This window comes from Callospermophilus lateralis, chromosome 1, assembly GCF_048772815.1.
Source record: "Callospermophilus lateralis isolate mCalLat2 chromosome 1, mCalLat2.hap1, whole genome shotgun sequence".
In the NCBI taxonomy this organism is placed as follows: Eukaryota; Metazoa; Chordata; class Mammalia; order Rodentia; family Sciuridae; genus Callospermophilus; species Callospermophilus lateralis.
Genome location: NC_135305.1, coordinates 57,076,719 through 57,100,995, shown reverse-complemented (window position 1 = coordinate 57,100,995; position 24,277 = coordinate 57,076,719). Strand labels below are relative to the sequence as shown.

The 24,277-nt window shown below is 34.9% G+C and overlaps 1 protein-coding gene across 2 annotated transcripts in view; it reads right to left on the bottom strand.

The window, feature by feature from the left end:
- The window catches only part of Reln (reelin), a 452,906-nt gene that overhangs the window by 298,345 nt on the left and 130,284 nt on the right, over nucleotides 1-24,277 (bottom strand). For both annotated transcript variants that reach the window (XM_076862447.2, XM_076862444.2), the window contains exon 3: nucleotides 19,123-19,258. In XM_076862447.2, the coding sequence (XP_076718562.1) occupies nucleotides 19,123-19,258 (136 nt within the window). The remainder of the gene's footprint in view (nucleotides 1-19,122; nucleotides 19,259-24,277) is intronic.

Sequence of the window (24,277 nt, the reverse complement as noted above, 5' to 3'; positions counted from 1 at the left end):
AATCTTTAGAGAGTGTGTGTGTGTGTGTGTGCATGTGTGCGTGTGTATGTTACTGTGGACTGAACTCAGGATATTCTACAACTGAGTTACATTCCCAGCCCTTTTTATTTTTAATTTTGAGACAGGGTCTTACTAACTAGGCAACTTACTTAAGTTACCTAGGCTGGCCTTGAATTTAAGATCTCCTGCCTCAGCTTCCAGATTTCACTGGGATTACAGGCATGCACCTGTGACAACCTTAAAGACTCCACTTGGGGTATAGAATCAGTCAAAAAATAGAAATTTAGAAAAGTATATATTTACATAATATAATAAAACTAACTCTCATTTCCTAGTAGAATTTATATTCTCTTGTTTTTCTTACAGAACAAAGACAGGAATATTATAGTCAAACTATACAGTTAAAATAACAAAGATATTTTTAAAAATATAAGCATCAGATTAAGAGGCTCACTTACTACCAACTACTTAGTTATGGAAGCTTTGGAAAGGGAACAGAATAGGTTACTTAGGCCCCACACAAAAATTTACCTTGATACTTTTTCCAAAAAAAAAACCAACTCAAAAAAACACAATATCTGAAACAAACACTTGGGAGGGAAAATAACCAACTACTCCATATATAACTCTTAGATTTAAAAACTTGATGATAAAGTCTGATTGGAAGTTACCAAAGTGCAATGTGGAACTGAAATTGCAGAATAAATACTCTGTGAGAGAAAACTCTGATTTCCTTTGATTTTTTTGAAGAAATCATCGCAACATGCTCTAAATGAGCTATTTTGAAATCTTTCTCTTTTTTTTTTTCTTGGTATAGAATATCTGATTACACAACAAATCTGGGATCCATTGTATGAAATAAAGGAACCTATTTTTTAAAGACAAACTACAAAATTTTAAAGTTGTAAACTGTTTTCCTTTGATGACTTATTGTAGTTATTTATACACTCAGTTTCTTCCAAAAGTTTCCATTTTTCCTTAAATCCATAAATACTGCTTTGATTCCTAAAATCCAAAATATTTAAATAGAAACTAACACTAAACCCTTTCTCTTATTTATGGGTTCTGTTGATATACAGATAATACAGATTCAATTGTTTATCTACAAGATAAATCACAATAGCAAAGTTATGGAACCCACCCACGTACCTGTCAACAGATGAATAGATATGGAGCTTTACTCAGCTATAAAGAAGAATGAAATTATGGCATTTGCTGGCAAATAAATAAAACATAGTTATTTTCCCACCCACGTGTTTGTTTGAGACATTGTGTTTTTCTAAGTTTGTTTTTTTGGAAAAAGTATCAAGGTAAATTTTTGTGTGGGGTCTAAGTAACTGATTCTGTTCCCTTTCCAAAGCTCCCTTTCATGCTAAGTGAAATAAGGCAGACATCAAAAAGACAAGAGTGAAATGCTTTTTCTCATATGTAGCAGCTAGAGCAAAATAAGGGGGCAATAAAAGAGAGGAAGATTCCATGAAAATAGAAGGTAAATCAGTAGAGTATAGGAAGGGAATTGAGGGAGAGGGAGAAGGGAGAAGGGAGAAACTGCAGAATGAAATTGACCAAATTATGCTAAGTACATATCTGAATATACTACAGTGAATTTCACTTTTATGTATATCATAACTAACTGGAAGGAAGACCAGTAGAATAGAAGAAGGGGAACAGGGGGAGTAGGAGGGGAAGTACTGGGGACAGAAATGGAGCAAATTATATTCCACGCATGTATGATCATGTCAAAAATGGGCCCACTATTATGCATAACTATAATGCACTAATAAAATCTTTAAATTTTTAAAAAGTTATACACAGGGCTGGGATTGGGGCACAGTGGTAGAGCACTCGCCTCACATGTGTGAAGCACTAGGTTCAACCCTCAACACTGTATTAAAAAATAAACAAAGGTATGTGTCCATTTTCAACTAAGAAAAAAAAGTTAAATGCAACAAAAGAATTTCACTGTGAAACTATACATTTCAACATATATTTTTTTAAAAAATTCTACAGTGTGGCATTTATTATAAAGAGAAAACACCAAATATTTAATTTCAGTATTTTAGACTTAAATACTATCATTTAAAATTCCCTATGATATATTTATTTATATTTCTTTATCACAGTATAGAATATAACAGCATTTAATTTTAACATCAAAAAATAATGAATGTCATAGCTGATAGAATGTTTGAAGGACTTGATGTTTTCACCTAAAGTGACTGTAGGTACATTTGTCTGTTCCATCTTTCCCTCTCACACACAAAAATCATTCCATGCCAAATCCCTTAAATGCCTCTTTTGAAGTTTAAAATTAATTCCCGTGGTTACTCTTCTATAATCCTCCATCTTTTAAAAAATGCAAAATATGCTTATACTTGTTTTGCTTATACTTTTTGAGAAATCAAATGGAATCCCAAATACCCTATGTGAATATGTGCTATGCTTTTTAAAAGAAAAAACACACACACTCACCCTCAATAAAGCTATTTTTCAAGGAATCTGATTTTCCTGTAATTCACTGGACAAAGGTAACAGTTTTCTTTAAGGGTCCACTCATAACTTTAAGTCAATGTTATGAAGAATTTTCATGGAAATATATAAGACATTTATATCGATTCTAAATGAATTTCATCATGAGCAGGTCTTTTATACCTAATGGCAAATGAATTCTTAGTAACAAGGCTTTTGATATGTTACCAAGAGTGAGGGTTGACAACAAAACCACTTAGCTTCACTTTCTAACAATATTAAAGCAAGGAAATTATTAAGTACATACATTTTTCAATTGGGAAGAAACACTTCAAAGTGTTTTACCAAACCTTTCAATTTTGAAATCTAAAGGTTTAAATTTGTATTAGAAATTAAAGTGTTCTGTTTCTTTGGGGAACAAAAAAAATCGTATGAAGAGTAGTTTGAACAGTACCCAACCTTTCTAATATAGTCTATTTCTTGTATAGATTTGTCTAAGGTTTTGTTCTTTTATAAGTTCATCTTTCCCTCGCCATTAGAAGTCCTAACAGCAGATGCTAGAATAATTAAAAACCTATCACTGCAGACTCTTCCGTCACATAACAGACTAGGAAAATGAAGGCAGTTTATGGGTGTCCTTGTCTCACTTTATCCACCTCTCCGTGGCTGACATGTAGGCTTTAATGTGCATCCTTGCACCTCTCCTTCGTCAGGAAGCCTGTCTCTGGGGATCACTTGCAGAAAATAGGACATTGAGTCCATAATTAAAGTAATCTCTTTCCAGGCAGATGCTGCAGTTGGCTCTGTTATCACATATTACAAAAGGCATCTTGAGGGTTATAAAATGTGCAGCAAATAGCTTTGGAGATGAGAAACAGCAATTTTTCATCTAATTTTGATCCATAGACATGTAAGTACTGTATTGCTACTTTTTGGTTTTGAGCCAAATAACTATTATGGTGCTGAGATGAGCCGGGCAGTAACCAAAATTAAAGAATACTTTAGCTTTTATCCTCAAAGTGAGAAAAGCTCTTTTGTAACCATCTTTTGCACTTAGCAAATAAGGAAGCCATCTCAAATCTTAGCATTAATGCCTGCAGGCGGATTTAGAAGAAAGGCTTATGTGGCTTAGCTTTATAGCCATACTTTCAATATATTTGCTTAAGTTAAAACCAGGGTTTGATTAAGGGACCTACGATCTTAGCTCCTTTGCAACTTGAGTGTACATTTTTAATTAGAAGCCTTTTCACTGTTTATCTTTTCTGTAAAATTTAGAACATTGCTCTTTTAAATATATGTGAGCCCAGATAACTAATATGCTCATAATATTCATAATCCCTTCTATAAATACTAATAGAGGAAATGGATGGAGGAGATTTAACTATCACTTTTTTGTTTCCAGCTCAGGGTTTGTCAATACTGGGAGATGCTGAAATGAACGTGAAAATAACTACTTTTGTTTAATATTTATGTCTCAAGGCTAAATAAGGAAACTTATGAATGTACACTTATGATATTTAACTTTAAAGAGGCTATCTTAAAATTCCAGAAAATATGTGATTCAAATTTTCTTATTTTTTTCAAAATTTTATTTTTTTCGAATAATAAAGTTTTAGATAGACTTGGGCCATTCAATTAAAATTATTGTTAATAATATTAAACCTTAAGTTATTGAATAATAAATATGTTTGTATTTCAGTATATAATTAGAAAATTAGAGTATAAGCTCTAATTTTCTAACATATAATCTTCTGGCATATTTATGACTTCATACATTTTTTTCACTCACGTATATAGGCATTCATTCACACATTCAACAAATTATTTATTTAGTTAAAATTAAGATTACCTTTGATTGAGAAGTCACAATTGTGTTCATTTATAGGGTACGATATGACATTGTGATATATTTATACAATGGCATGATTCAATCAAGCTAATTAACATGCCCCTTACCTAACTTATCCTTTGTTTTTTATCGAGACTCTCAAAATTTACCACTTCAGTTACCTGGAAATATACATTAATATTGACTATATTCCCCCATCCTGCTTTCTATCTGAAACTTTGTACCCTTAGATGAACAACTCCTCCTTCCCTCCATTCTTACAACTACCACCAGGCTCTGGTAATCATCCTTATATACTCTCTTCTTCAGAATACAACTTTTTAGATTCTGCAAAGAGTGATATCATGTGGAGTTGATCTCTTTTTGTGTCTGGTTTAATACATTTGGTATAATGTATTCCAGATCCAATCATGTCACAAATTACTGGATTTCTATCCCCTCCCATTTTAAGGTTAGATAGTATTCCATTGTGTATGCATACCACTTTTCTTCATCCATTTATCCACTGAAGCACACTTAGGTTGTTTCCATATCTTGGCTATTGTGAATGCTACAATGTATTTGGGAGTATATATTACTCCTTCAAATACTGATTTCAGTTTCTTAAAAAAAAAAAAAATATATATATATATATATATACACACACACACACACACACCCAGAAGTGAGACTACTGGGTCATATGGTAGTTCCAGACTTAGTTTTTGAGGAAATGCGCACTATTTTCCACAATGGCTATAATAATTTAAATTCACAACAACAGTGTATTAAAAACCCTTTCCTCCACAGTATCTATAACTTCTTTTTTATCTTTCATCTTTTTCAAAAAATAATTTAACAGAATTTTTATCTAAATAATTTTATGTCACTTGCAATTTAAGTATTAGAAAGACACACTCAGTACTCTGCCATCTGAAAGGCAATTTTCAATTTTTCATATTTCTTTCAGCTATTTCCTTATATTAATGTAGCAACATCAACTTACTTTTGCCTAGCATTTATCTGGCGTGTCTCTTCCCCTCTCTTTTCTTTCAACATTTATGTGCCATTATATTTAGGTTTGTCTCTTGGAAGCAATATGTTGCTGAATTTTGAAATTATGTTCTGAAAGTCCATGTTCCAATTGTAAATTTTTTAAAAAATTTTATTTTTTAATTTGTTCCAATTAGTTATACATGATAGCCCAGTGCATTTTGATTCATTGTATACAAATGGAACACAATTTCTCATTTCTCTGGTTGCACGCAATGTAGAGTTGCACCATATGTGCAGTCATACATGTACCTAGAGTAATAACGTTCCTCTCATTCCACCATTTTTCCTGTCCCCATGATCCTTTCCCTCTCTCCCACCTTTTGCCCAATCAAAGTTCCTGCATTCTCCTCCTGCCATCCCCTTGTTATGGATCAGCATCCACTTATCAGAGAGAACATTCAGCTCTTGGTTTTCTGGGATTGGCTTACTTCACTTAGCGTGATATTCTCCAATTCCATCCATTTACCTGCAAATGCCATAATTTTATTCTTTTTTAATGCTGAATAATATTCCATTATCCATTCATCAATTGTACAATTTAATCTGTTTATATTTATTGTAATTATTGACTTATTTATACTCATTTATTTATCTTATATTACATTTTATACTTCCAAGATTTTTAAAATTTGCTTTTCATTTATTTTGGTGGATTAATTGTATTTTTAATATCTCCCTATCCCCTTTACATTCTGTAAGTTCTAATTTTATTTCTATTCTTTGTACTTACATCTTCAACAATCATGCTTAATCAAAGTTATAATCTTCTTTCAAAATAATCTGAGGATATTTAATACTTGTTTCCTTCTTTCCCTCAACATAAACACTAATGTTGCTTAGAATTTTAGTTTTACATCACCTTAACACACTATCCTGTAATAGTTATCAGTGTATATTTTATAATTATACTTGCAAAGCCACTGCTTAGAGTTCTAAGATGCTTGCTAAATTTCTTTGCTCAGCATTAATTACTGCACTATGCCATTAAATTTCTTGTATCCTACTCTTTTCTTCTGATTTTATTTCATTTTTACTGAAAGATATCTTTAAAAACCTACCTTAAAATGATCTATGAATGGTAAAAATCTCAATAGATATTTCTGAAAATATATTCTGTTTTCACATTTGACATACTTTATGTAGTAAATTTATGTAACTCTAAAATGACAATTATTTTTCTTCATTACTTTGGAGACATTCTACCTTTGTCTTCTGACATCTCATGTTACTGATGAGAAGACCATTGCTAATGTAAATATATGGGTAATCTGTCTTTTCTCTTTTGTTGTCTATGATATTTTCTCTGTCTTCAATATTCTGAAAGTTCATTATGATCTACATTACTGCTAAATATTTTATTTATCTTGCTTATATAGAAAAGACTCATATCTTTCTTATTCTAGAAAATTCTCCATTTTCTTTTTAAATTTACCTTTTCTCATTCTTTTTATATCTCCTTGTAAAACTTCCATTAGCTATTAATTTCTTAACTTGGTGTTTTTTACCAGATTAATCATGTAAACCAGGCTCCTTACATTTAATTGTTTTGTTTCTTATAAGTAACATTTTCCCTAAAGGCTCCAGGCAGATGATGAGTTCTCTTGCTGTTTTTACAGGCAAAGTTGGAAAATACTTTGAGGCTCCATGCTTCTTAGAGTGGACTCAGTTCCAGCTCCCTCTCTTTTCTTATCTCTGGCTATCTTTGAAGGGGGTCAGTCCCAGGATCTGAACAGGTTAAAACTCCAGAACTAAAATCTAAATCCAGGTTTACTATATCCATAGGTCACCAAAATGTTAGCTGGAATCTCTCCTTTCTTCTGGACTCTGGTATTTCCACTTTATTTCAAATATATATATGTATATATATATTCAAATATATGTATATTAAAGTTTGCTCCAAATTAACTGGAATTTCTATGTGATTTTAATAGTTGAGTTCCTGCTATGTCATCTTAGTCTTCCATGATGCCAGACATCTTCTACACACAACATTTTAATGTGTTTGAAATTGTATCACAGAAACAAATGTTTAGATGTTTTTGCCACTTATTATTCCAAGCACCTCCCAAATTACTACACTATCTTTAAAAACACAGATAGATAGCATAGGATAGTGCTCAAAAGAAAAAATTCTGGAGCAAAGCAGACCTATCGCTGAAGCTCTTCAATAACTCCATCAGTAATGGGTGGTTTGGGGAGAGAATGGGAACTTAGGTTGCCCAGTACACAGGTTCTCAGGAAATAGAAGTTGCTGTCTTAACTATTATTATTATTATCATCATCATAATAAAATTACATTCTAAAATCACTATTGCTCTAATATTGATATTTTAACTATGAAGCATATGAATATAAGTTTTCACAGGGTAAGAGTACTTTAGAAAAGGTATAGAACCTAAAACACTGTGGCAGAGGGCAGGAAGGGGTTGGGAGAGTGGAACAGGAACTGAGACCTACAGGTAGGGACACAGGGGAAAGATTCTTACCTCAAGGCTCCCAAAGAGTAGCCCTCTGTCCTGAGCATTGTAAGAGAAAGTAACCAGAGGCAATTCTCACTTGTCATACTTGGCCCACCATTGCCCATAAGTCTGTTTAAAGACCATAGAAACTGCTGCACAGACAAAACTACAACGAACCATTAGGTAACCAGCTTTTAACATAAAATAGCCTTACTTGATGAGGTTAGGCGTTATGATGGTTCAGGTTCACAGAGTGGTTGCAAAATCCAGTTTTGTTTTATTCCTTCTATATGTCCTTTGAAGTGTATGATTACCATCTATAAATGTCAAGGTGATATCAGAGGAAAAGATAACAGATTATCTAAGCTTGTCTTGCCTATTAGAAATCTATGCTGTTCAATATAATAGTCACTAGCCATTGATTGCTATTGAGAACCTGAGATGTGACTTGTACAACTGAGAAACCGAATTTTAAATTTTTATTTAATTTTAATTAATTTAATTCAAATCATTACATGCACCTTGTAGTTACTACATTAGAAAGTACAATTTCAATATGGGCTCAGTGGCATATGCTTTTAATCCCAGCATCTCAGGAGGTAGAGGCATGAGCTGTTTCAAGGCCAGTCTGGTCAAGTCAGTGAGACCCTGTCTCAAAAATAAAATATATAGGGATAGGGATGTAGCTCCTGAGTAGAGTGCTCCTGGGTTCAGTCCTTAATACCACACACATACACAAAAAGTACAATTTCAGACACATTTTAGAATATGTATATATGTATATACGTGTGTATGTGTTATGGCTAGGATATGTGGTGCCCCCAAAAGCTCATGTGTGAGACAATGCAAGAATGTTCAGAAGTGAAATGATTTGGTTATGAGTCTATAGCCAAATCAGTGGGTTAGTCCACCTGAATGGATTAACTGAGTGATAAATTAGCCAGGTAGGGTGTGGCTGGAGCAAGTAGATCACTGGGACATACCTATCGGGTTTGTGTCTGTTTTTTATCTGTCATGGATTGAGCTGCTTTCCTCTGCCACATCCTTCAGGCATGATATTCTGCCTTACCTCAGTCCCAGAGCTAGGATCGGCTGACCATGGACTGAATCTCTGAAACCACGAGCCAAAATAAACTTTTTCTTCTAAACGTAAGTTGTTCTTGTTGGGTCTTTTGGTTACAGAAATGCAAAACCTGAAACTAATACAGTATGTATGTGTACGTGTGTGTGTGTGTGTGTGTGTGTGTGTGTGTATCTATATACATAGATAGATAGATAGATAATCGCCAACAAAATAAATTCTTAAAAGGTTCTTATCTGGAAGAAGCAGTCCAAATTTTATTTCACATTTATAATAATGACTTAAAATATTTGGATATTTTACTAAAAGCAGGGTTTGATAATATACTGCCACGAGCATACATTACTCATATAACTATTGGCAAACCATGAGGGTGTTGCTGCCTTGGGAAAGGTTCATCCACCTGTTCTCACTAATGATTGTCCTCACTAATTTTGACAGTGGAGGCAGTGTGGGGGGAAATTACACTTAGGACTTCTAAATTTGTTTAAAATAATTTTAATAATATAGGAATAACCCAGATCTCTATCTTTTACCTATGATATTTCTACTAGATTTAGAGAACTTCAAAGAATTGTAACGCATAAAGCATTTAGATCTTTGGTCTTTTGCTTTCACAAATGTTCCCTGTGGTTTCAAGTAAGAAGTGCCAAGCCCGGTGGTAATCCACTTAAATAAACCATAAGACCTTGTAATAAGGAGCTTCTTGTGGGTTCCAAACCTCAGTCCATTTACTTGAGTGCTCTCTAAACATTCTCACACGATTGTATGAAAGGAAAAGAAGAGGGAAGCAGCTGGTTTGCCATAGACCTCTTTTTTTCCTAGACGTAACATTAGGATAAAGTAATATTTTTGTCTAAAAAGATAAAAATCAGAGTTTTCTAAAAAACAAACAAATTCACTAACATAACTGTTTCTCGGAGATAAAATTTCCTAGAAACACAACCATCTTTGGACCCTGGTTAAAAATATTTCACTACTGGAAGTCCCACTGTAAAGCACCCACTGCTCTGATGATCTTGTGATTTTAATGCAAAGAAAAGTTACCTAGTGAAGACTCTGGAAGATTTCCCTAATAGAATCAGGACTGTTTACACAGCAACTTCTTGGAGGGAGGAGGAAGAGACGCAGGAAGGGAGAAAGGAAAGAGAAAAATGAAGGGAGTACTCTTGCCTTTTGAATATCTGTTAAATTATTAAAGTATGTTGTATCATCCATATGACAAAACCAATTCCTTCCAAACTTCTTGGAGATTGATGGACATATTTAATCTCAACCACACTCCCCAAAATTAAACATTAAATCCCCAGGAAGCATCCTGACCTCATTTGTCAAGGTGTGAATACATAAGAACACCCATTAGTCCCTCAGCCTAGACTGTCTGCTTGCCTACACCTAACTGGCTGCAGAAAGTTGATGAAGACCAGACCCTGTGGGGAGTGAGAACTATCCTTTAGGCTCCTAGCCATTTACCTTTAAGGATAGATGATATATATTTTTTAATCCTGGCTCTCAGAGGAACATTTTTGAGCAGCCTTAAAATATTTGTTATGAGTTAGAAAATGTCTTTAAAAAAGGAAAACTAGACCATCAGAAAAAAAAAATAGTAGAACTGTGATTTAAAAGACAGATAAAATTCCTCCTTCAGAAAACAATATATCTGGTTTTATCTCATGGTATGGATGTAATAATTTCAGACTTACCTGAGAAGTAATTTATTTTTGCATCAATCTATGTACAATCTTGAAAGTAAAATAGAATTTGTATCAATTGTTGGCACCCTTATCTATATATAGGTATGAATGCACTCCCAATAGACGTGACCATGGGGGAGTCCCTGCTCTTATTCCAAATGTTTAAGTAACAAGGCAAATACATTTGTGATGTTTTCATCTGATGGATGGAAATAAATGGGCAACTACACTATCTTTCCTGAAGAACTCCCCAGACAGGCTGGAATGGCTCTCATCAAAAATTAAAGGCATCTGAGAGACGCTCAAGGCAGCACTTCAAATCTCTGCATTTGTATTATTTCAGGCCTGTCAGGTGTTCAGAAACTGCTAGTGTCTTCAATTTTTCCAGTGCTTTTGTCCTCTTATTTAATATATTTTAAGAAAACCATCCCTCCAGGAGTTACTTCCGTTAGAGTAGTAAATGTTCAAATATGGTCCTATGTTCCTCTTTGCTAATCTGAATTCATTCTTGTCAATGCTCGGGACCTTAAATAGAACATTACTCGATTCATTCTGTTTTCAGTTTTGGTGCCGCTCCATAGTTGAATGAATGAGACAAAATTTCTGTATCTCCTACTGAGACATATTTCAAAATAAAGATAGTAAACACACAATGGCCACTTTAAAAAGAGATTCTGACACCACACTGCAAACTATAATTTAAATGGTATCAGTGCTATATTTTACCATAGTAAGATGGACAGTGATTATTTCAAAGGAAAGTGAAGTAGTAAAATCACTTGCTTTGAAAACAGATTGCCTTTTCTGAATCCAGGCTGTGTCCCTCTTTAGGTAAATTACCTAAGGGAAGTTATTTAACATCTCTGTACTTCAATTTTCTCATCTGTGAATTGAGATAATAATAATTTTAGAGAAATAATTTTAGAGAAAATGAGTATCAACGGATTAAATGATGAAAACTGCTTAGAACAATGGCAGGCACATAGTAAAATTTCAAAAATATTATTAATGTTGTAATTGTTTTAAACACCCCCCTCTTTCCTCAATAGTTTCTCACCAACTTTTAGGGGTTAAATGACTTAGAGATTTCCTTTCTTCCTTCCCTTCTATCCCTGTCTTCCCCTACTTCGCCTCCTTCCTTCCCCTTCCCTACCTCTGCCCATCTCTCCCCCCTCCTCTCCTTCCTCCATCTCCTCTAAACTTAAAGCTTATTAGTCAGTAAAAAAACAATAATCAAATATGAAAATCTAGAAAAACTCTACTGCTATAAGATCTGAATGCTGCACAATTTCTGGGTGAAATTACCACTTAAAATATAAGTGGTAATTTATCAACAGGTGCCATACAAGTAACAGTAAAATAATTTGGGTCCATTTTCTCCATCTGTGAAACTATAGCCCACACCTGATCCTGAGAGCTTCCTCTCCTGTCTCTCACCTGATTATTTTTAACAAGAAAGGCAGTAAGCAGACAGCCCAAATGAGTAAGTGGCTGAGTGACTTACTAAAAAAACATGGTCTGTATTCAGACAGAATGCCACTTATTCTTCCCTGGGTAAGGAACACAACACATTATATAATTGTATTAATTTTCAGTTCAAATAGTCTATAATTCCTGGATATTTGGGATCTTTTTTTCTAAAAAAGGATTATCTATATATATTATATATATAAAATATATATATTAGTTGTAGATGGATATAACACCTTTATTTATTTATCTTTATGTGGTAATGAGGATCAAACTCAGGGCCTCACACCTGCTAGGTTAGCACTCTACCACTGAACCACAACCCAGTCCTCTAAAAACAAGGATTTAAAATAGGTAACCAGGGTTTAAAATCAGAGTCAATCATACATTTGGCTGTTCTGAGATCACATAATTGGGTGTATTGTCAATTCTATTGTCAGTCTTAGAAAGACCATGTGTGCCAAGCTGGAGAATATCATGCTAAACAAAATAAGCCAATCCCCCAAAATCAAAGGTCAAATGTTTTCTCTGATATGCAGATGCTGATTCACAAGAAGGGGATGGGGCGCTAGGGAATAATAGAGGTACTTTGGGTTAGAAGGGAGAGAAGGGAGGGGAGGGGATATGGGGATTAGAAGGATAGTAGAATGAATTGGATGTTATTACCCATGTGCATATATGATTACACGACCAGCATGATTCTACATCGTGAACAACTAGAAGAATGAGAAGTTGTGCTCCATTTATGTATGATGTGTCAAAATGCATTCTACTGTCATGTATAACTAGTTAGAACAAATTAAAAAATTAGAGGAAAGAAAAATAAAGAGCTTGTGCATGGTAAATGATAAATGTTAATTGCTGAATTTCTTCAAATATAGTACACCAACAATTATAAGACACTACATAATAAAGAAATCATCTATTATAATTGTAGGCTGCCATCAAATGAAATCTACTTCATAGATATTGAAACACTTATCTGTATTTGAGAATCAATGAAATATATTTAGCTATTAACAACTACTTATTAAGAAACTTCTATTACACAAAGTTCAGTATTTAGGAAATACTAGGTATATAAAAATACTATTACTAGCCTCTGACCTTGGGGATTTAAAGCCCAACTAGAAAAAGAAAGCAAGCATGGGGAAAATTGAATAATAATATGAGTTAACTAACAATGTAAGAAAGTCATAGAGAGCTAGGCACAATAGTACACACCTATAACCCTAGCACCTGTAATCCCAGAGGTTGAGACAGGTGTATTACAAGTTCAAAGCCAGCCTCAGCAATTTAGCAAGGCCCTACACAACTCAGTAAGACCCTAACCCTAAATAAAAAACACAAAAAGGAATATAGCTCAGTGGTTGAGTGCCCCTGGGTTCAATTCCTGGCGCAAACACACAACACAAAAGTGATAGAGAATTTTTCAAAAATGCACATAAGCGTGGCTGAAGTTTGATTTCTAAGAAATAATTCTAATAACTAGAAGAAAATGTGAAGGTTCTCAATACATAGAAATAATAATATTTAGAAAACACATAAATGGGACTTTTCCTTCCCCCAAATCAAACCTAAATCTGATAGAGGTTCTAGATTCAACTACTCATCTGCAGGAATTACAGAGGGCAGGTGATAATGCAAGAGAACAAACTACATTGTAAAGTTGCAAACAACAAAATTCTGATTCTAGGAAACTATAGGATAAATCATCTACTTTTTTCAACAAACAAATTGCAAAGAGAAAAATGTGGAGGAAAACCTATGAATTTAAAGACTTAAAAATATTTATTTAAAAAAACCAAATCTTTAGTGTATAAGGATGCATAGTTGGAAGATAAAACTTCAACTAGAAGAATATAATAATAAGCAAAAATAAAAAGTAATATTATTTGAGGACAGAAATGCAAAGTACTCTGATTTGATCTATGTACATTGTACACATGTTATCAAATTATAACTCTACCCTATAAATACAAATATTATGTCAGTTAGAATAAAATTTTAAAAATTGAAATAGATCCCTATCTTTCACCCTGTACAAAAATCAATTCAAAATGGATCAAAGACCTCAATATAATTTTTTTGTGTGTGTGGTACTCAGAATTGAACTCAGGGCCTCCCAAATGCTAGGCAAGCACTCTACCAGTAAGCTGCATTCCCTAAGTATAATACCTAAAACTTTTAGGCCTAAGTATAATACCTAAAACTTTTAAACTGCTAGAAGAAAACAGAGTGGAAATACTTCAAGATATAGGAACGAGCAAGGACTTCCTGAGACAGGTATATTTTCCCTAAAGTACAGGGGGACAGTAAAACACCAGGTCCCTGAATGCCCCATTTCTGTTCCCAAAATACCTAGTCAAGATAAGGGAACAATGAGAGCAAGCCTGGCTGCAAAGTTCAGATACATATTATCTTGAAGGACACTGGCTTTCTCTTCCGTACATTGGGAGCTAGGGCAAGTTGGTGTTATCTGTAGAAAGCTTCCTTCTTACATGTACATCAGAACAGTTGCTCCTTGGGATGTCAGTAATCCAAGCTAACTTCATTGCTTCTTCAGCCTAACATATAAAACCCCTCTGAGAGGAAACAGAACAGAGGGCACTGTGGAAAGGGTACATGTCACTCAGCTAGCTGGTTGCCTCTGGACTAAAAACCATGACAGAGAGGAGGTGTCACTTGGTAAAGCACCTTGAGGGATTAAAGTGCTACCCGTCAGCCTGTCACCACTGAAACTCTTCTTGGAGCAGTCTGTTGTAAGCTTTCCCCAATAAAACATATGTCTCCCATGCTGCTTCTGTTATTTGGCCTGTCTATAACCCATTCCACGGCCCTGGCACATCTGGGCTCTGAACAAGACAATAGGACTCCCATAGCTCAGGAAATAATAGCAAGAATCAACAATTAATCAATTAATGTAATTTAATTACATGAAATTACAAACAAAAGAAAACATTATCAGAGTGAATAGACTGCCTACAACATGAAAGAAATTCTTTGCCAGCTACCCTTCTGACAAAGGATTAATATCCAGAATATATAAAGAACTCAGAAACCTTAAAACAAAAAAACAAAACCTAATCAACAAATGGAAAAATTAATTGAACAAATACTTCTCCAAAGAAGAAGTACAAATGGCCAATAATTATGCAAAAAAGATCAAAATCTTTAGTCATTAAGGAGATACAAATTAAAAAGAACTACATTGAGATCACCTCTCACCCCTGAAATCAAGAATACAAATAATAATAAATTCTGTCAAACTGGGGAAAGGAATTCTTATACACTATGGATGGGAATGCAAATTAATACAGCAACTATGGAAATCAGTATGAAAGTGCCTAAAATAACTAAAAATAGAACTATCTTATGATCCAGCTATACCACTCCTCAGTGTATATCTTAAAAAATTAAAATCAGCATATTATAGAGATACCTGTACATGCAGGTTTATCACAGCAAAATTAACAATAGCCAAGGTATGGAACAGCCTAGGTGCCTGTCAACAAATGAATAGATAAAGAAAATGTGGCACATATACATGATGGAGTATTACTCAGCTTTATAAAGAACAATAAAATCATGTCATTTTCAGGAAAGTGAATGGAACTGGAGATCATCACATGAAGTGAAATAAGTCAGATTCAGAAAAAATAAGCATCAACTCTTTTCTCTCATATGTGAAATGGAGGATAAAAGAAAGATGACATGAAAATAGAAGGGAGACTGGGAAGAGGGAGGGGACCGGGGAATAGGGGATGAGAGGTTAAGAAAGGGTAATAGAGTAAAGAAAATGATCAAAACAGGTTATATACATGTATAAATATGCCACAATGAAACCTAATATTCTGTATAGTTAATACACACAAATTTTAAAAAGAATTCTTCCTACCTTTAAAAACTAAAATTTTAACTTGAATTTTTATGTTAATCAGAAAAGATATTAATAGTATACAATATATTTACCTCCCAATGTCTCAGGCTTTTGTATTACTTTGTTTTTGTTTACTATGTAAAATTAGTGTTGAATATTAGTAATCCTCTTTCAAGTATTGCTGGACACTTACTAATTACGAATTCTAACCTTTATATGTAGCTCTAGTCAAAAACAAGCCTTTTGCCCACATAATAAGCAGCTACTCTAACGTTCAACATCATCATGGCTGACAACAAGGAGCTTAACCATTTATGGAGAATGCTAAAAATATAAATTGTATCCTCAAAATTTGACTGGAATATATAGGTAAGGGTGTGTAAATGTCTTTCCAGTCAGTAAAAATTACTTATAACCAAATGATATTTTCCTGGCCTCCTGCAAAGAAATTAGAATTAAGACTTAAAACTCTCAGAAATAGAATTTCAGTATCAAAGGGATTATAAGTCATAGAATATAATTTTTAAATAGAGTCAATTAAAAACCTAAATTTGTTTGGAAGTAGACAGTTCTATATTGCTGATATAGATTTACTTTGTGTTTTATCTTTTAAAAATGCAATTCTTATTTTAAATTAAAGAAATTATATATGACAAGAATTTGCTGAACTTGGTGGCCCCTACCTATAATACCTGTGGTGTGAGAGGCTGAGAAAAGAGGATCACAAATTTGAGGACATCCTGGGTAATTTAGGGAGACTCTGTCTCAAAATAAAAATGGCTGGGGATGTGTCTCCGTGATAGAGCACCACAGTACTGCATGCATGTACACACACACACACACACACACACACACACACACACAAGAATTTACCCTTCCAAGTGCCAACACACAAGAAAACATGGTAAGAGCATCAGGGATCACAAGCTAAAGGAAATGACAACATAGAATATCATATAATTCAAGGGAAATTTTCCTGGATATCTATATATGAAACACTGTACCAAACATGGAGGAATCAAAAAGAAATAAAAATTTGTCTCTGTCCAACCTAATCTAAGAGAAAAGGCAAAAAATTAACTCAAATCACTATATGATAAAGTATAATGTGCACTCTAATAAAGTTACAAGCACAACTTGTCAGTACATATCACTTTTGTTGGTATCTTGGCAAGTTTTTAAACAAGCCTTGAAATAAACATAGAATTTTAAACAATCGGAGTTGAGAAAAAAAACGGCATTCAGGGGCAAGAGAAAAGCATTAAGAGAGAAAGCCATGGGATTTTCAGGACATTGTGGCAAATCTTGCCAGTTTGTGCTCTATCAGGAGGTACAGGCTATAAGAGATAGAAGATAATAAAACAGCAGGATGGGGAAGAGTCTCCAAATCCATGCCTTCAGTAGAGAATTTCATGCTTATCTAAATTTTGAGTGATCAAGGTTTGGTCTTAGGAAGATTAGGTGGATATCAATGTGCAGGGCGGACTGGGGGAGAAGCAGCCTGGAAGTGTGAGGGCAGTAATGAAGTTTCTGCAATTATCTTAGCAGGAGGTACTAGAAGGAAAAGATTCAGGTACAAAAAACTTTCTATGAAGAAAATGATTGGATTAAATGCCCATTGGCAATATAGGATGAATTTGATGTTAGTAGCCTACCTCACCCAGAAACTAAGCAAACAGACTATATAGGCAGTGGTGTGGGAACCATAGGATCTCCTAACACTGAACTATATGTTGCCAAGGCGGGAGAAAGATAGTAGTGTTCTGTGAGTACACAGGTTTTGTGGGACTTTGCTGTATGCACAGGAGATTGGAAGAGAAAACCATTCAAGAAACTTCTAGTGCTACTTTGCTTCACTGCCCACAGAATAACTGTTTCTGAATTGTCTGTGTCTGTATTACCTTGGCCTACTGGTCACACTTCAACCAATATTTAAGGAGTGTTTACTGTGTCCTAGAGATTGTTGCAGACAGCTCTGGAAAATCAGTGGAAAAAAAATTTTTTTGCCTCTAGGGAACTTGCATTTTAGTGGGGAGAGACAGATAATGGACAATGCACATAATTATATAAATGCAAGATAACATGTGGTAAAAGTAAAATATGCTATGGGGGAAAAATCAGCTAACTAAGAAGGGTGGGAGTGGTGGCTCAGGGGTCAGGGTTGGGCATTATATGGAGAGATGTAGCAAGTTGCAGTCTCTGAACCTTGATGTGCTGGTTATACAAGGATGCAGCTAAGAGCTGTGTTCACTAACTCCCCCAGTTTCTTCCTAATGAAAACTCATGAGAGAATCCTTAGGTTTTTATGCAATACCTGACTTCTGGCCACCACGAATCACCTAATCAATCACATTTCCCTCTGGGCACTAACAGCCAGAAAAGCTCAAAGGAAATTTGTAATCATCTTCCAGCATGTGAAGTCTCAAAGCATTGCTTGTACCTGCTTTCACCTCATTTTCTGAACGTTCATTTTACTGTTGTCCTGACTTCTTCAATTACTTTAATCTTTTTTTTTAACTCACAAATAATGGCATTTACCTGTAGGGTACAAGGTGATCTTTTGAAATGTGTTTACACTGTTGAATGATGAAATTATGTTAATTAACATACATCACTTTACATACTTATCATTTTTTCGTGATGAGAACTCTTGAAATCTAATCTCTTACATGGAGGTAAATATGAGTAAAACAACATATCCATGTATAGACATGTCATAGGAAATCCATTAATCTGTACCATTAATATGAGTTAATATTTATAATAATAAAAATAATAGTAGAAAAAAGTAGAAAAAAATCTTCTGTCTTAGCAATTTTGAAATCCATACTATAGTCAGCATGCTGTATGATAGATCTGTAAAACATTCATCTTTACTGAAACTTTGTACCCTTTCAATAACCTCTCCCCATTCTTCATCTCCCAATGTGATTTCACTTTTATCACATTGTTTATTTATTTCAGTTAAAATCCAATTTAGAGATCTGGAAGTTATAAATGAATACACAAAAATAAATTGTTAAAACTACTTTATAAAAATTTTTTGATCTCTTTTGACACCAAAATTAATGGTTTTAATTAAGTCTAACCTATCAAAATAATACTTTACAATAGTTATGCCCCATGTAACTCATGAAAGGTTGCATTTTGACAACTTTGGGTACTCTGATACTTTGGGTACTTACATGAAATTGACACAGCCAGTACCAGCAGGTGGGGCAATCCAGACGAAGCTGAGGTTGGTTGTGGGCAGGTGACTCACATGAGAGGCCACCACACTGCACATAAACTGGTTACCAAACTGATGGTCAGACATGATCCCTGAAAGACAGAAAGGAAGGGACACTGTTATAAAGAGAACAAAACAAATTCCTTCCTATCATGGTATAAAAATAATTCTTGACATTTTAATGTTAAGATTTATTATGCACCTTGGACTTCATATAAGTTATGTAATTTTTCTCTTTTCATTGCTAGAGGAAAATTAATCATTTAAAACATTATTAAGAAATTACCTTCTATAGCATTTACCTTGATTTTGTTGATTGATCTTTGCCCATCAGTAAAATCTACCAGGACCCACCTGCCATTGAATACATTTGGGTTTCTCAGAATGTAACAAGAAAGACAACTACCATGGGGAACTGGGAGGCTTCTCAGTATGAGGATACTAAGGAGGAGCTTGTTAAAATATTTGAGCTTGTATTGGGTTACTTCAGAGAGTGGGGAGATCAGGTTTGCCCAGGAGCTTTGCAATTTTAGTACTGAAAGTTATGTATTCTGGGACACTCCCCAGTCCTGTTGAAGTTTCAGGAAAAGATGGTTCATATTCTGGATCTGGGTCATCACAAAGTAGAAGTAACTTTGTTACTGAGTATCTTCATACCAGAAAGGTAAGCCTTAGAGTAACCTTTTCTGATGTTCATGTTCTATGAACTTGCTTATGCTCAGCATGAGAACATCTTAACCTAGCTGTGAGCAGGTCAGAGTGATCTTTCTAAAATATGATGCTATTCATCTTATTTCTCTACCAAAAAAATCAACAAACCCACATTGTCTATAGCAGCACTATCCAAAATAGTAGACACTAGCTAAAATGGTAAATTAATTAAATGTAAGTTAATTAAAATTAGATAAAATTTAAAATTCAATTCTTCAGTTGCACTGAAGCTGAGCTGAAGCCCTAGGAACTCTCATTTTAAATGCTCAGTAGCCAGCCATATGTGGCTGGTGGCTGCCATATTGGACAGTAGAGAACAGAACATTTCCAGTATCACAGAAATTTCTACTGGATAGTGCTGATCTGCAGGATAAAATCAAGATGTCTTCTCTCAGGTTTTTTTAAATCTCAGCTTCAGTATTCATCCCTTTGTATTTTACACACCTCAAATACCAAAGGAGCCCTTTCTCCACATAGGCACAAGATGTATACTCTATCGAAAATGCTCTCTTCCTACCTGTTTGCAATCCCTTGACTGATCCTATATCAAGATTTAGCTCATTTTCTCCTTTGACAAGTCTCTCCTCTCCATCTCCCAGGCTTTTTGCCATACTGAACCATTACTTAATTCCAACATAGCTCTTAGCCCAAGATATCTGAATGTACTGTTTTCTTACCTTTCAACACTTCTGAAGACTCTTAAAAGAACAAATCAAGTCTCCTCATCTACATTCCCCTAGCATTTAGCAAAATATGCACGGTCAGTATATTATTTAATTTACTTGTATCTCTGGCCTTTGGTCTCATGGTTTAAAAGGCCTTCCTAGTCCCTAAGATTTAAAAATATATTTTCTTACACTTCTATTAATTCATTTTTACATTTACATCTTTAATGTTTCTAAGTTTTATTTTGTTGTGCAACACAAGGTTATTGCTTAATTTTTTTTCCCCAAAACGGTCCTGGGTATCATCATTTCCCCCTTGGTATTGTGAGAGAGTTATCCACTAACATGGACCAGACACATATATCTTTCCACAATGTCTGAATTTATTATATAACAATAAATTCACATGTTGTATCATTTCTTTTAGCTCTAATTCACTGAACATACTCATGTTTCACTTGGTGTTGTGACTAAAGGGATCACAGATTATTTTATTTCATTTCAATCTTAACTACCGATATCTATAAATTCAAGTTACATATCATATATTACACAATGATATATAGGCTATAGAAAGTTATTTAATTTTACTTGACTCTAATTGAAGAAAATGAATCTAAAATAAAAACGAATCTTCTCAAACATTTCTTCACCACTAAAGATATTTAGGAAGGATTAAGGCAGCCAGAGAGCTTCAAGTGGCCTATCGGGAACAAAGGCAGAGAGCAAATACAAATGCAGAGTCACTGCAGGTGGTTAGATAAAATTATGAACTAGCCAAAGAGCCTGTTCAGAGCACAGAGCTGTTGGAGTTGGAACTTATTCTATGCCAGGATCCAGAAGGAAGGAAGGCAGTTTTGAAGTGGGCCACGTCAAGCAGGGAGATCGGCTGAGTTGAAGCCCTAGGGACAGAGTAGGGAGTTCTTAGCCTGTTGACCTCATGACCCATTCAGCAGATGGTCTGATGGTAAGTTGGCGTGTGCCACTCTACCACCATTGTAGGCACCCTTCCTTTTATGTGTTTCAGGTGAGGGGGTTGCATCTGCAGAGATTGATAAGCTCATGGGCCTGATTTTTTCTGATATGAGTGTGATACACCCATGCATCCAGGTGTTTCTGATTTAATTTGATAAGTTTGCAAGTGATCATTTTTTATTAGCATGATAATTTTTTATCACTTTTTGCCTTATGGTTGTGCTGTGTAGATGGTGGCAGTCTACTTTTACAAAATATAAAGACATTCTCCATTCACATGGAGTAACTCATGTCAAACTACTGCTTTATAATATGCAGTAACTCTGAGCTAGGCACGTTCTATACAAGATGGAGTAAGTCAGAGGGGCACAGTGTGCTCTACACACTGAATTTCATGATGGCTCCTTTCAGGTTTCTCTGTTCCCTGTCTCACTCCTGTATTTTACCAAAGTGACTTCTCTGAAAGGATGATCATGTCAATCCCCAGCTAAATCTCCTTAAATGGCTACCCCATCAGATTCCAGAGAGATTAAAAACTCTTCAGCATCAGTTACAAAGTTCAGAACGATCCACCCCTCCCTGCTCTCCCTTCTCATCCTTTATGCCTGGCTCCACAGCCCTTCTCTAGCACTGGTGGTAGAGCCCGCCTCACCCACCTCTGTGAGCATATGCCCCCCACCTTTTCTTTCCTCCCACTCATCCCTGCTCAATTAACTGCTATGTGCTTGTCAAGGCAAGGATCCATCTAACTTCTGCTTAACATCAAACACCGAGAGAAGTCACTTACTATGCTAGGCCTAATGACAGAAAGATTCAACAGACACCGACATGTCCTCAAATACTTCCATCCCCACTCATTGTCCCTCCCCTGTGCTTGAATAGTTGCCCTTCCTACATGTTATAAGCAATTTAATTAACTTTGTTTTTTTACTAAAGACATGAAAAATTAAAAAAATAAGAACTTCAGAAAAAAATATATATATATCACCTTAACTTGTGAAATAGAATCTTCTATACTAGAAAGTCATTCAGAATAGGTCATAAGTGGTCTAAGCAACAGAAAAACAAGTCTATATCTGACATGTACCCAGTATGCTTTTTTTCTCATTCAAAGTTTTCTTTCTTTAAAGCTGCATCTGAGACAAAATTCATCAAGCCGAAGAAACCACAGGGCAAGGAGAAAAAGTGACTCCCAGGGAATCACAGAGTCTCAAAGCAGACTCACAGCCATGACTCAAGCACTGCCACTCCCCTCTGAGCAGGCAGAAGGCAGGAACCCATTATGTGGAAAATGACACATCTGCAGGAGTCAGCCTGGCCAAAAAAATAAAGAAAAAAGAAAAAGTCCAAGCCACAATATTGTGGTAAGGGAAATGAATTGAACAAAATAAGAGTTCAGATCTCTGCATTCCTCATAATCCTTCTTAGAAAGTGAGTCAATGTCTAGGCCACATACTACTTGACAGGATTTTCATAAAGTGGCTACTTTTTGTCCCACTCCAGGTGAATATCCCATAGAGTAACATTTTTACAGTTCAACAGTCTAGCACAGTAGTTCTCCAACTTTCCTATATGGAGGCATCACTGGAAAAGATTTAATAAACACTGGCACCCAGATTTTGAGCTAACTGGTTTGGAATATAGCTTGGGTATTGTTCACCCAGCAATTCTAATTAGCAGCTAAGAATTTGCATTAAAAATGCCTTAATAGAAGATTGTTTAAAATTCAGGGCTTAGAATCATACTGTTCATATCACTACAATACAATATACAGTTTGAAATTATCCAACAGTGTCTTACCTTACATAGCTTAAAAAATTATAAGTGTGCAGTGGTCTTTGCCTTTTTAAACTAGAGCACTGGCAAAGTATACTCCTAACACATCATAACATTTTCTCTGACAACATCTAAAAGTCAGCCATAGTTGTAAATTCTATTTATCTAAATATCAACCCTCTTGGGAAAAAAAACCCATGATTAACAGAATCCATATTTTGTATCAAACATTGTGTTAAGCTCCATGGAGATATATGTACAAGAAATCTGGAGGTAGTCCCTGCCCTGAAGTGACATGAGCTGTACATTCTAAATAAACCATTAGGAAATAAGTATGTGCTAACTGAGTGGGATGCAAATCAAAAGTAAAAAAGTAATTTGTTATAATGGCAACTAATGTTTATTGAATATTTATTATGATCGGGTATTAAGTATTCCTGAACACTGACTTATTTGTGAGGTAGAAGTTGTCAAGTTTTCCATTTTACTGGACAGGGGGCAGTGGGAAAATAGAAATAAAAGAATTTGCTCGAGGTCCTATAGCAAGTGGACAGTGTAGCCTGGGTTCCAACCAATTCCCCTGCTACACAGTCAGAAAGAGCTTTGTTGAAGTGTAAGAATGGACTGAAGGAAAAGCTGCAATTTCCATATTTGCTTTGATTGACATGAAGAAGCAGGGGATAGTCGAGAGACTGTCCCTTGGCTCTGCACACATTGCTGTATGACCTTTGTCAGGGTGTCCCCGCTCAAGTTTTATTCTGACATCTCTGAAGCACTGGTCCATGGTCACTAAGCTTCATAGCTCTCTAAGTCTAGTTTACATGAACAGAACAAGAACAGGATGACATTGCACAAAGGCAGACACCATGAGCAGGGATGCCCTTAGAAAATGAGAACTAGGAGAATGAGAGCAGTCAGGGTTGGATTCTCTCATTCTACAAAACATAATTTATTGCATCCACCATGGTGCTGATCTGAATGGCT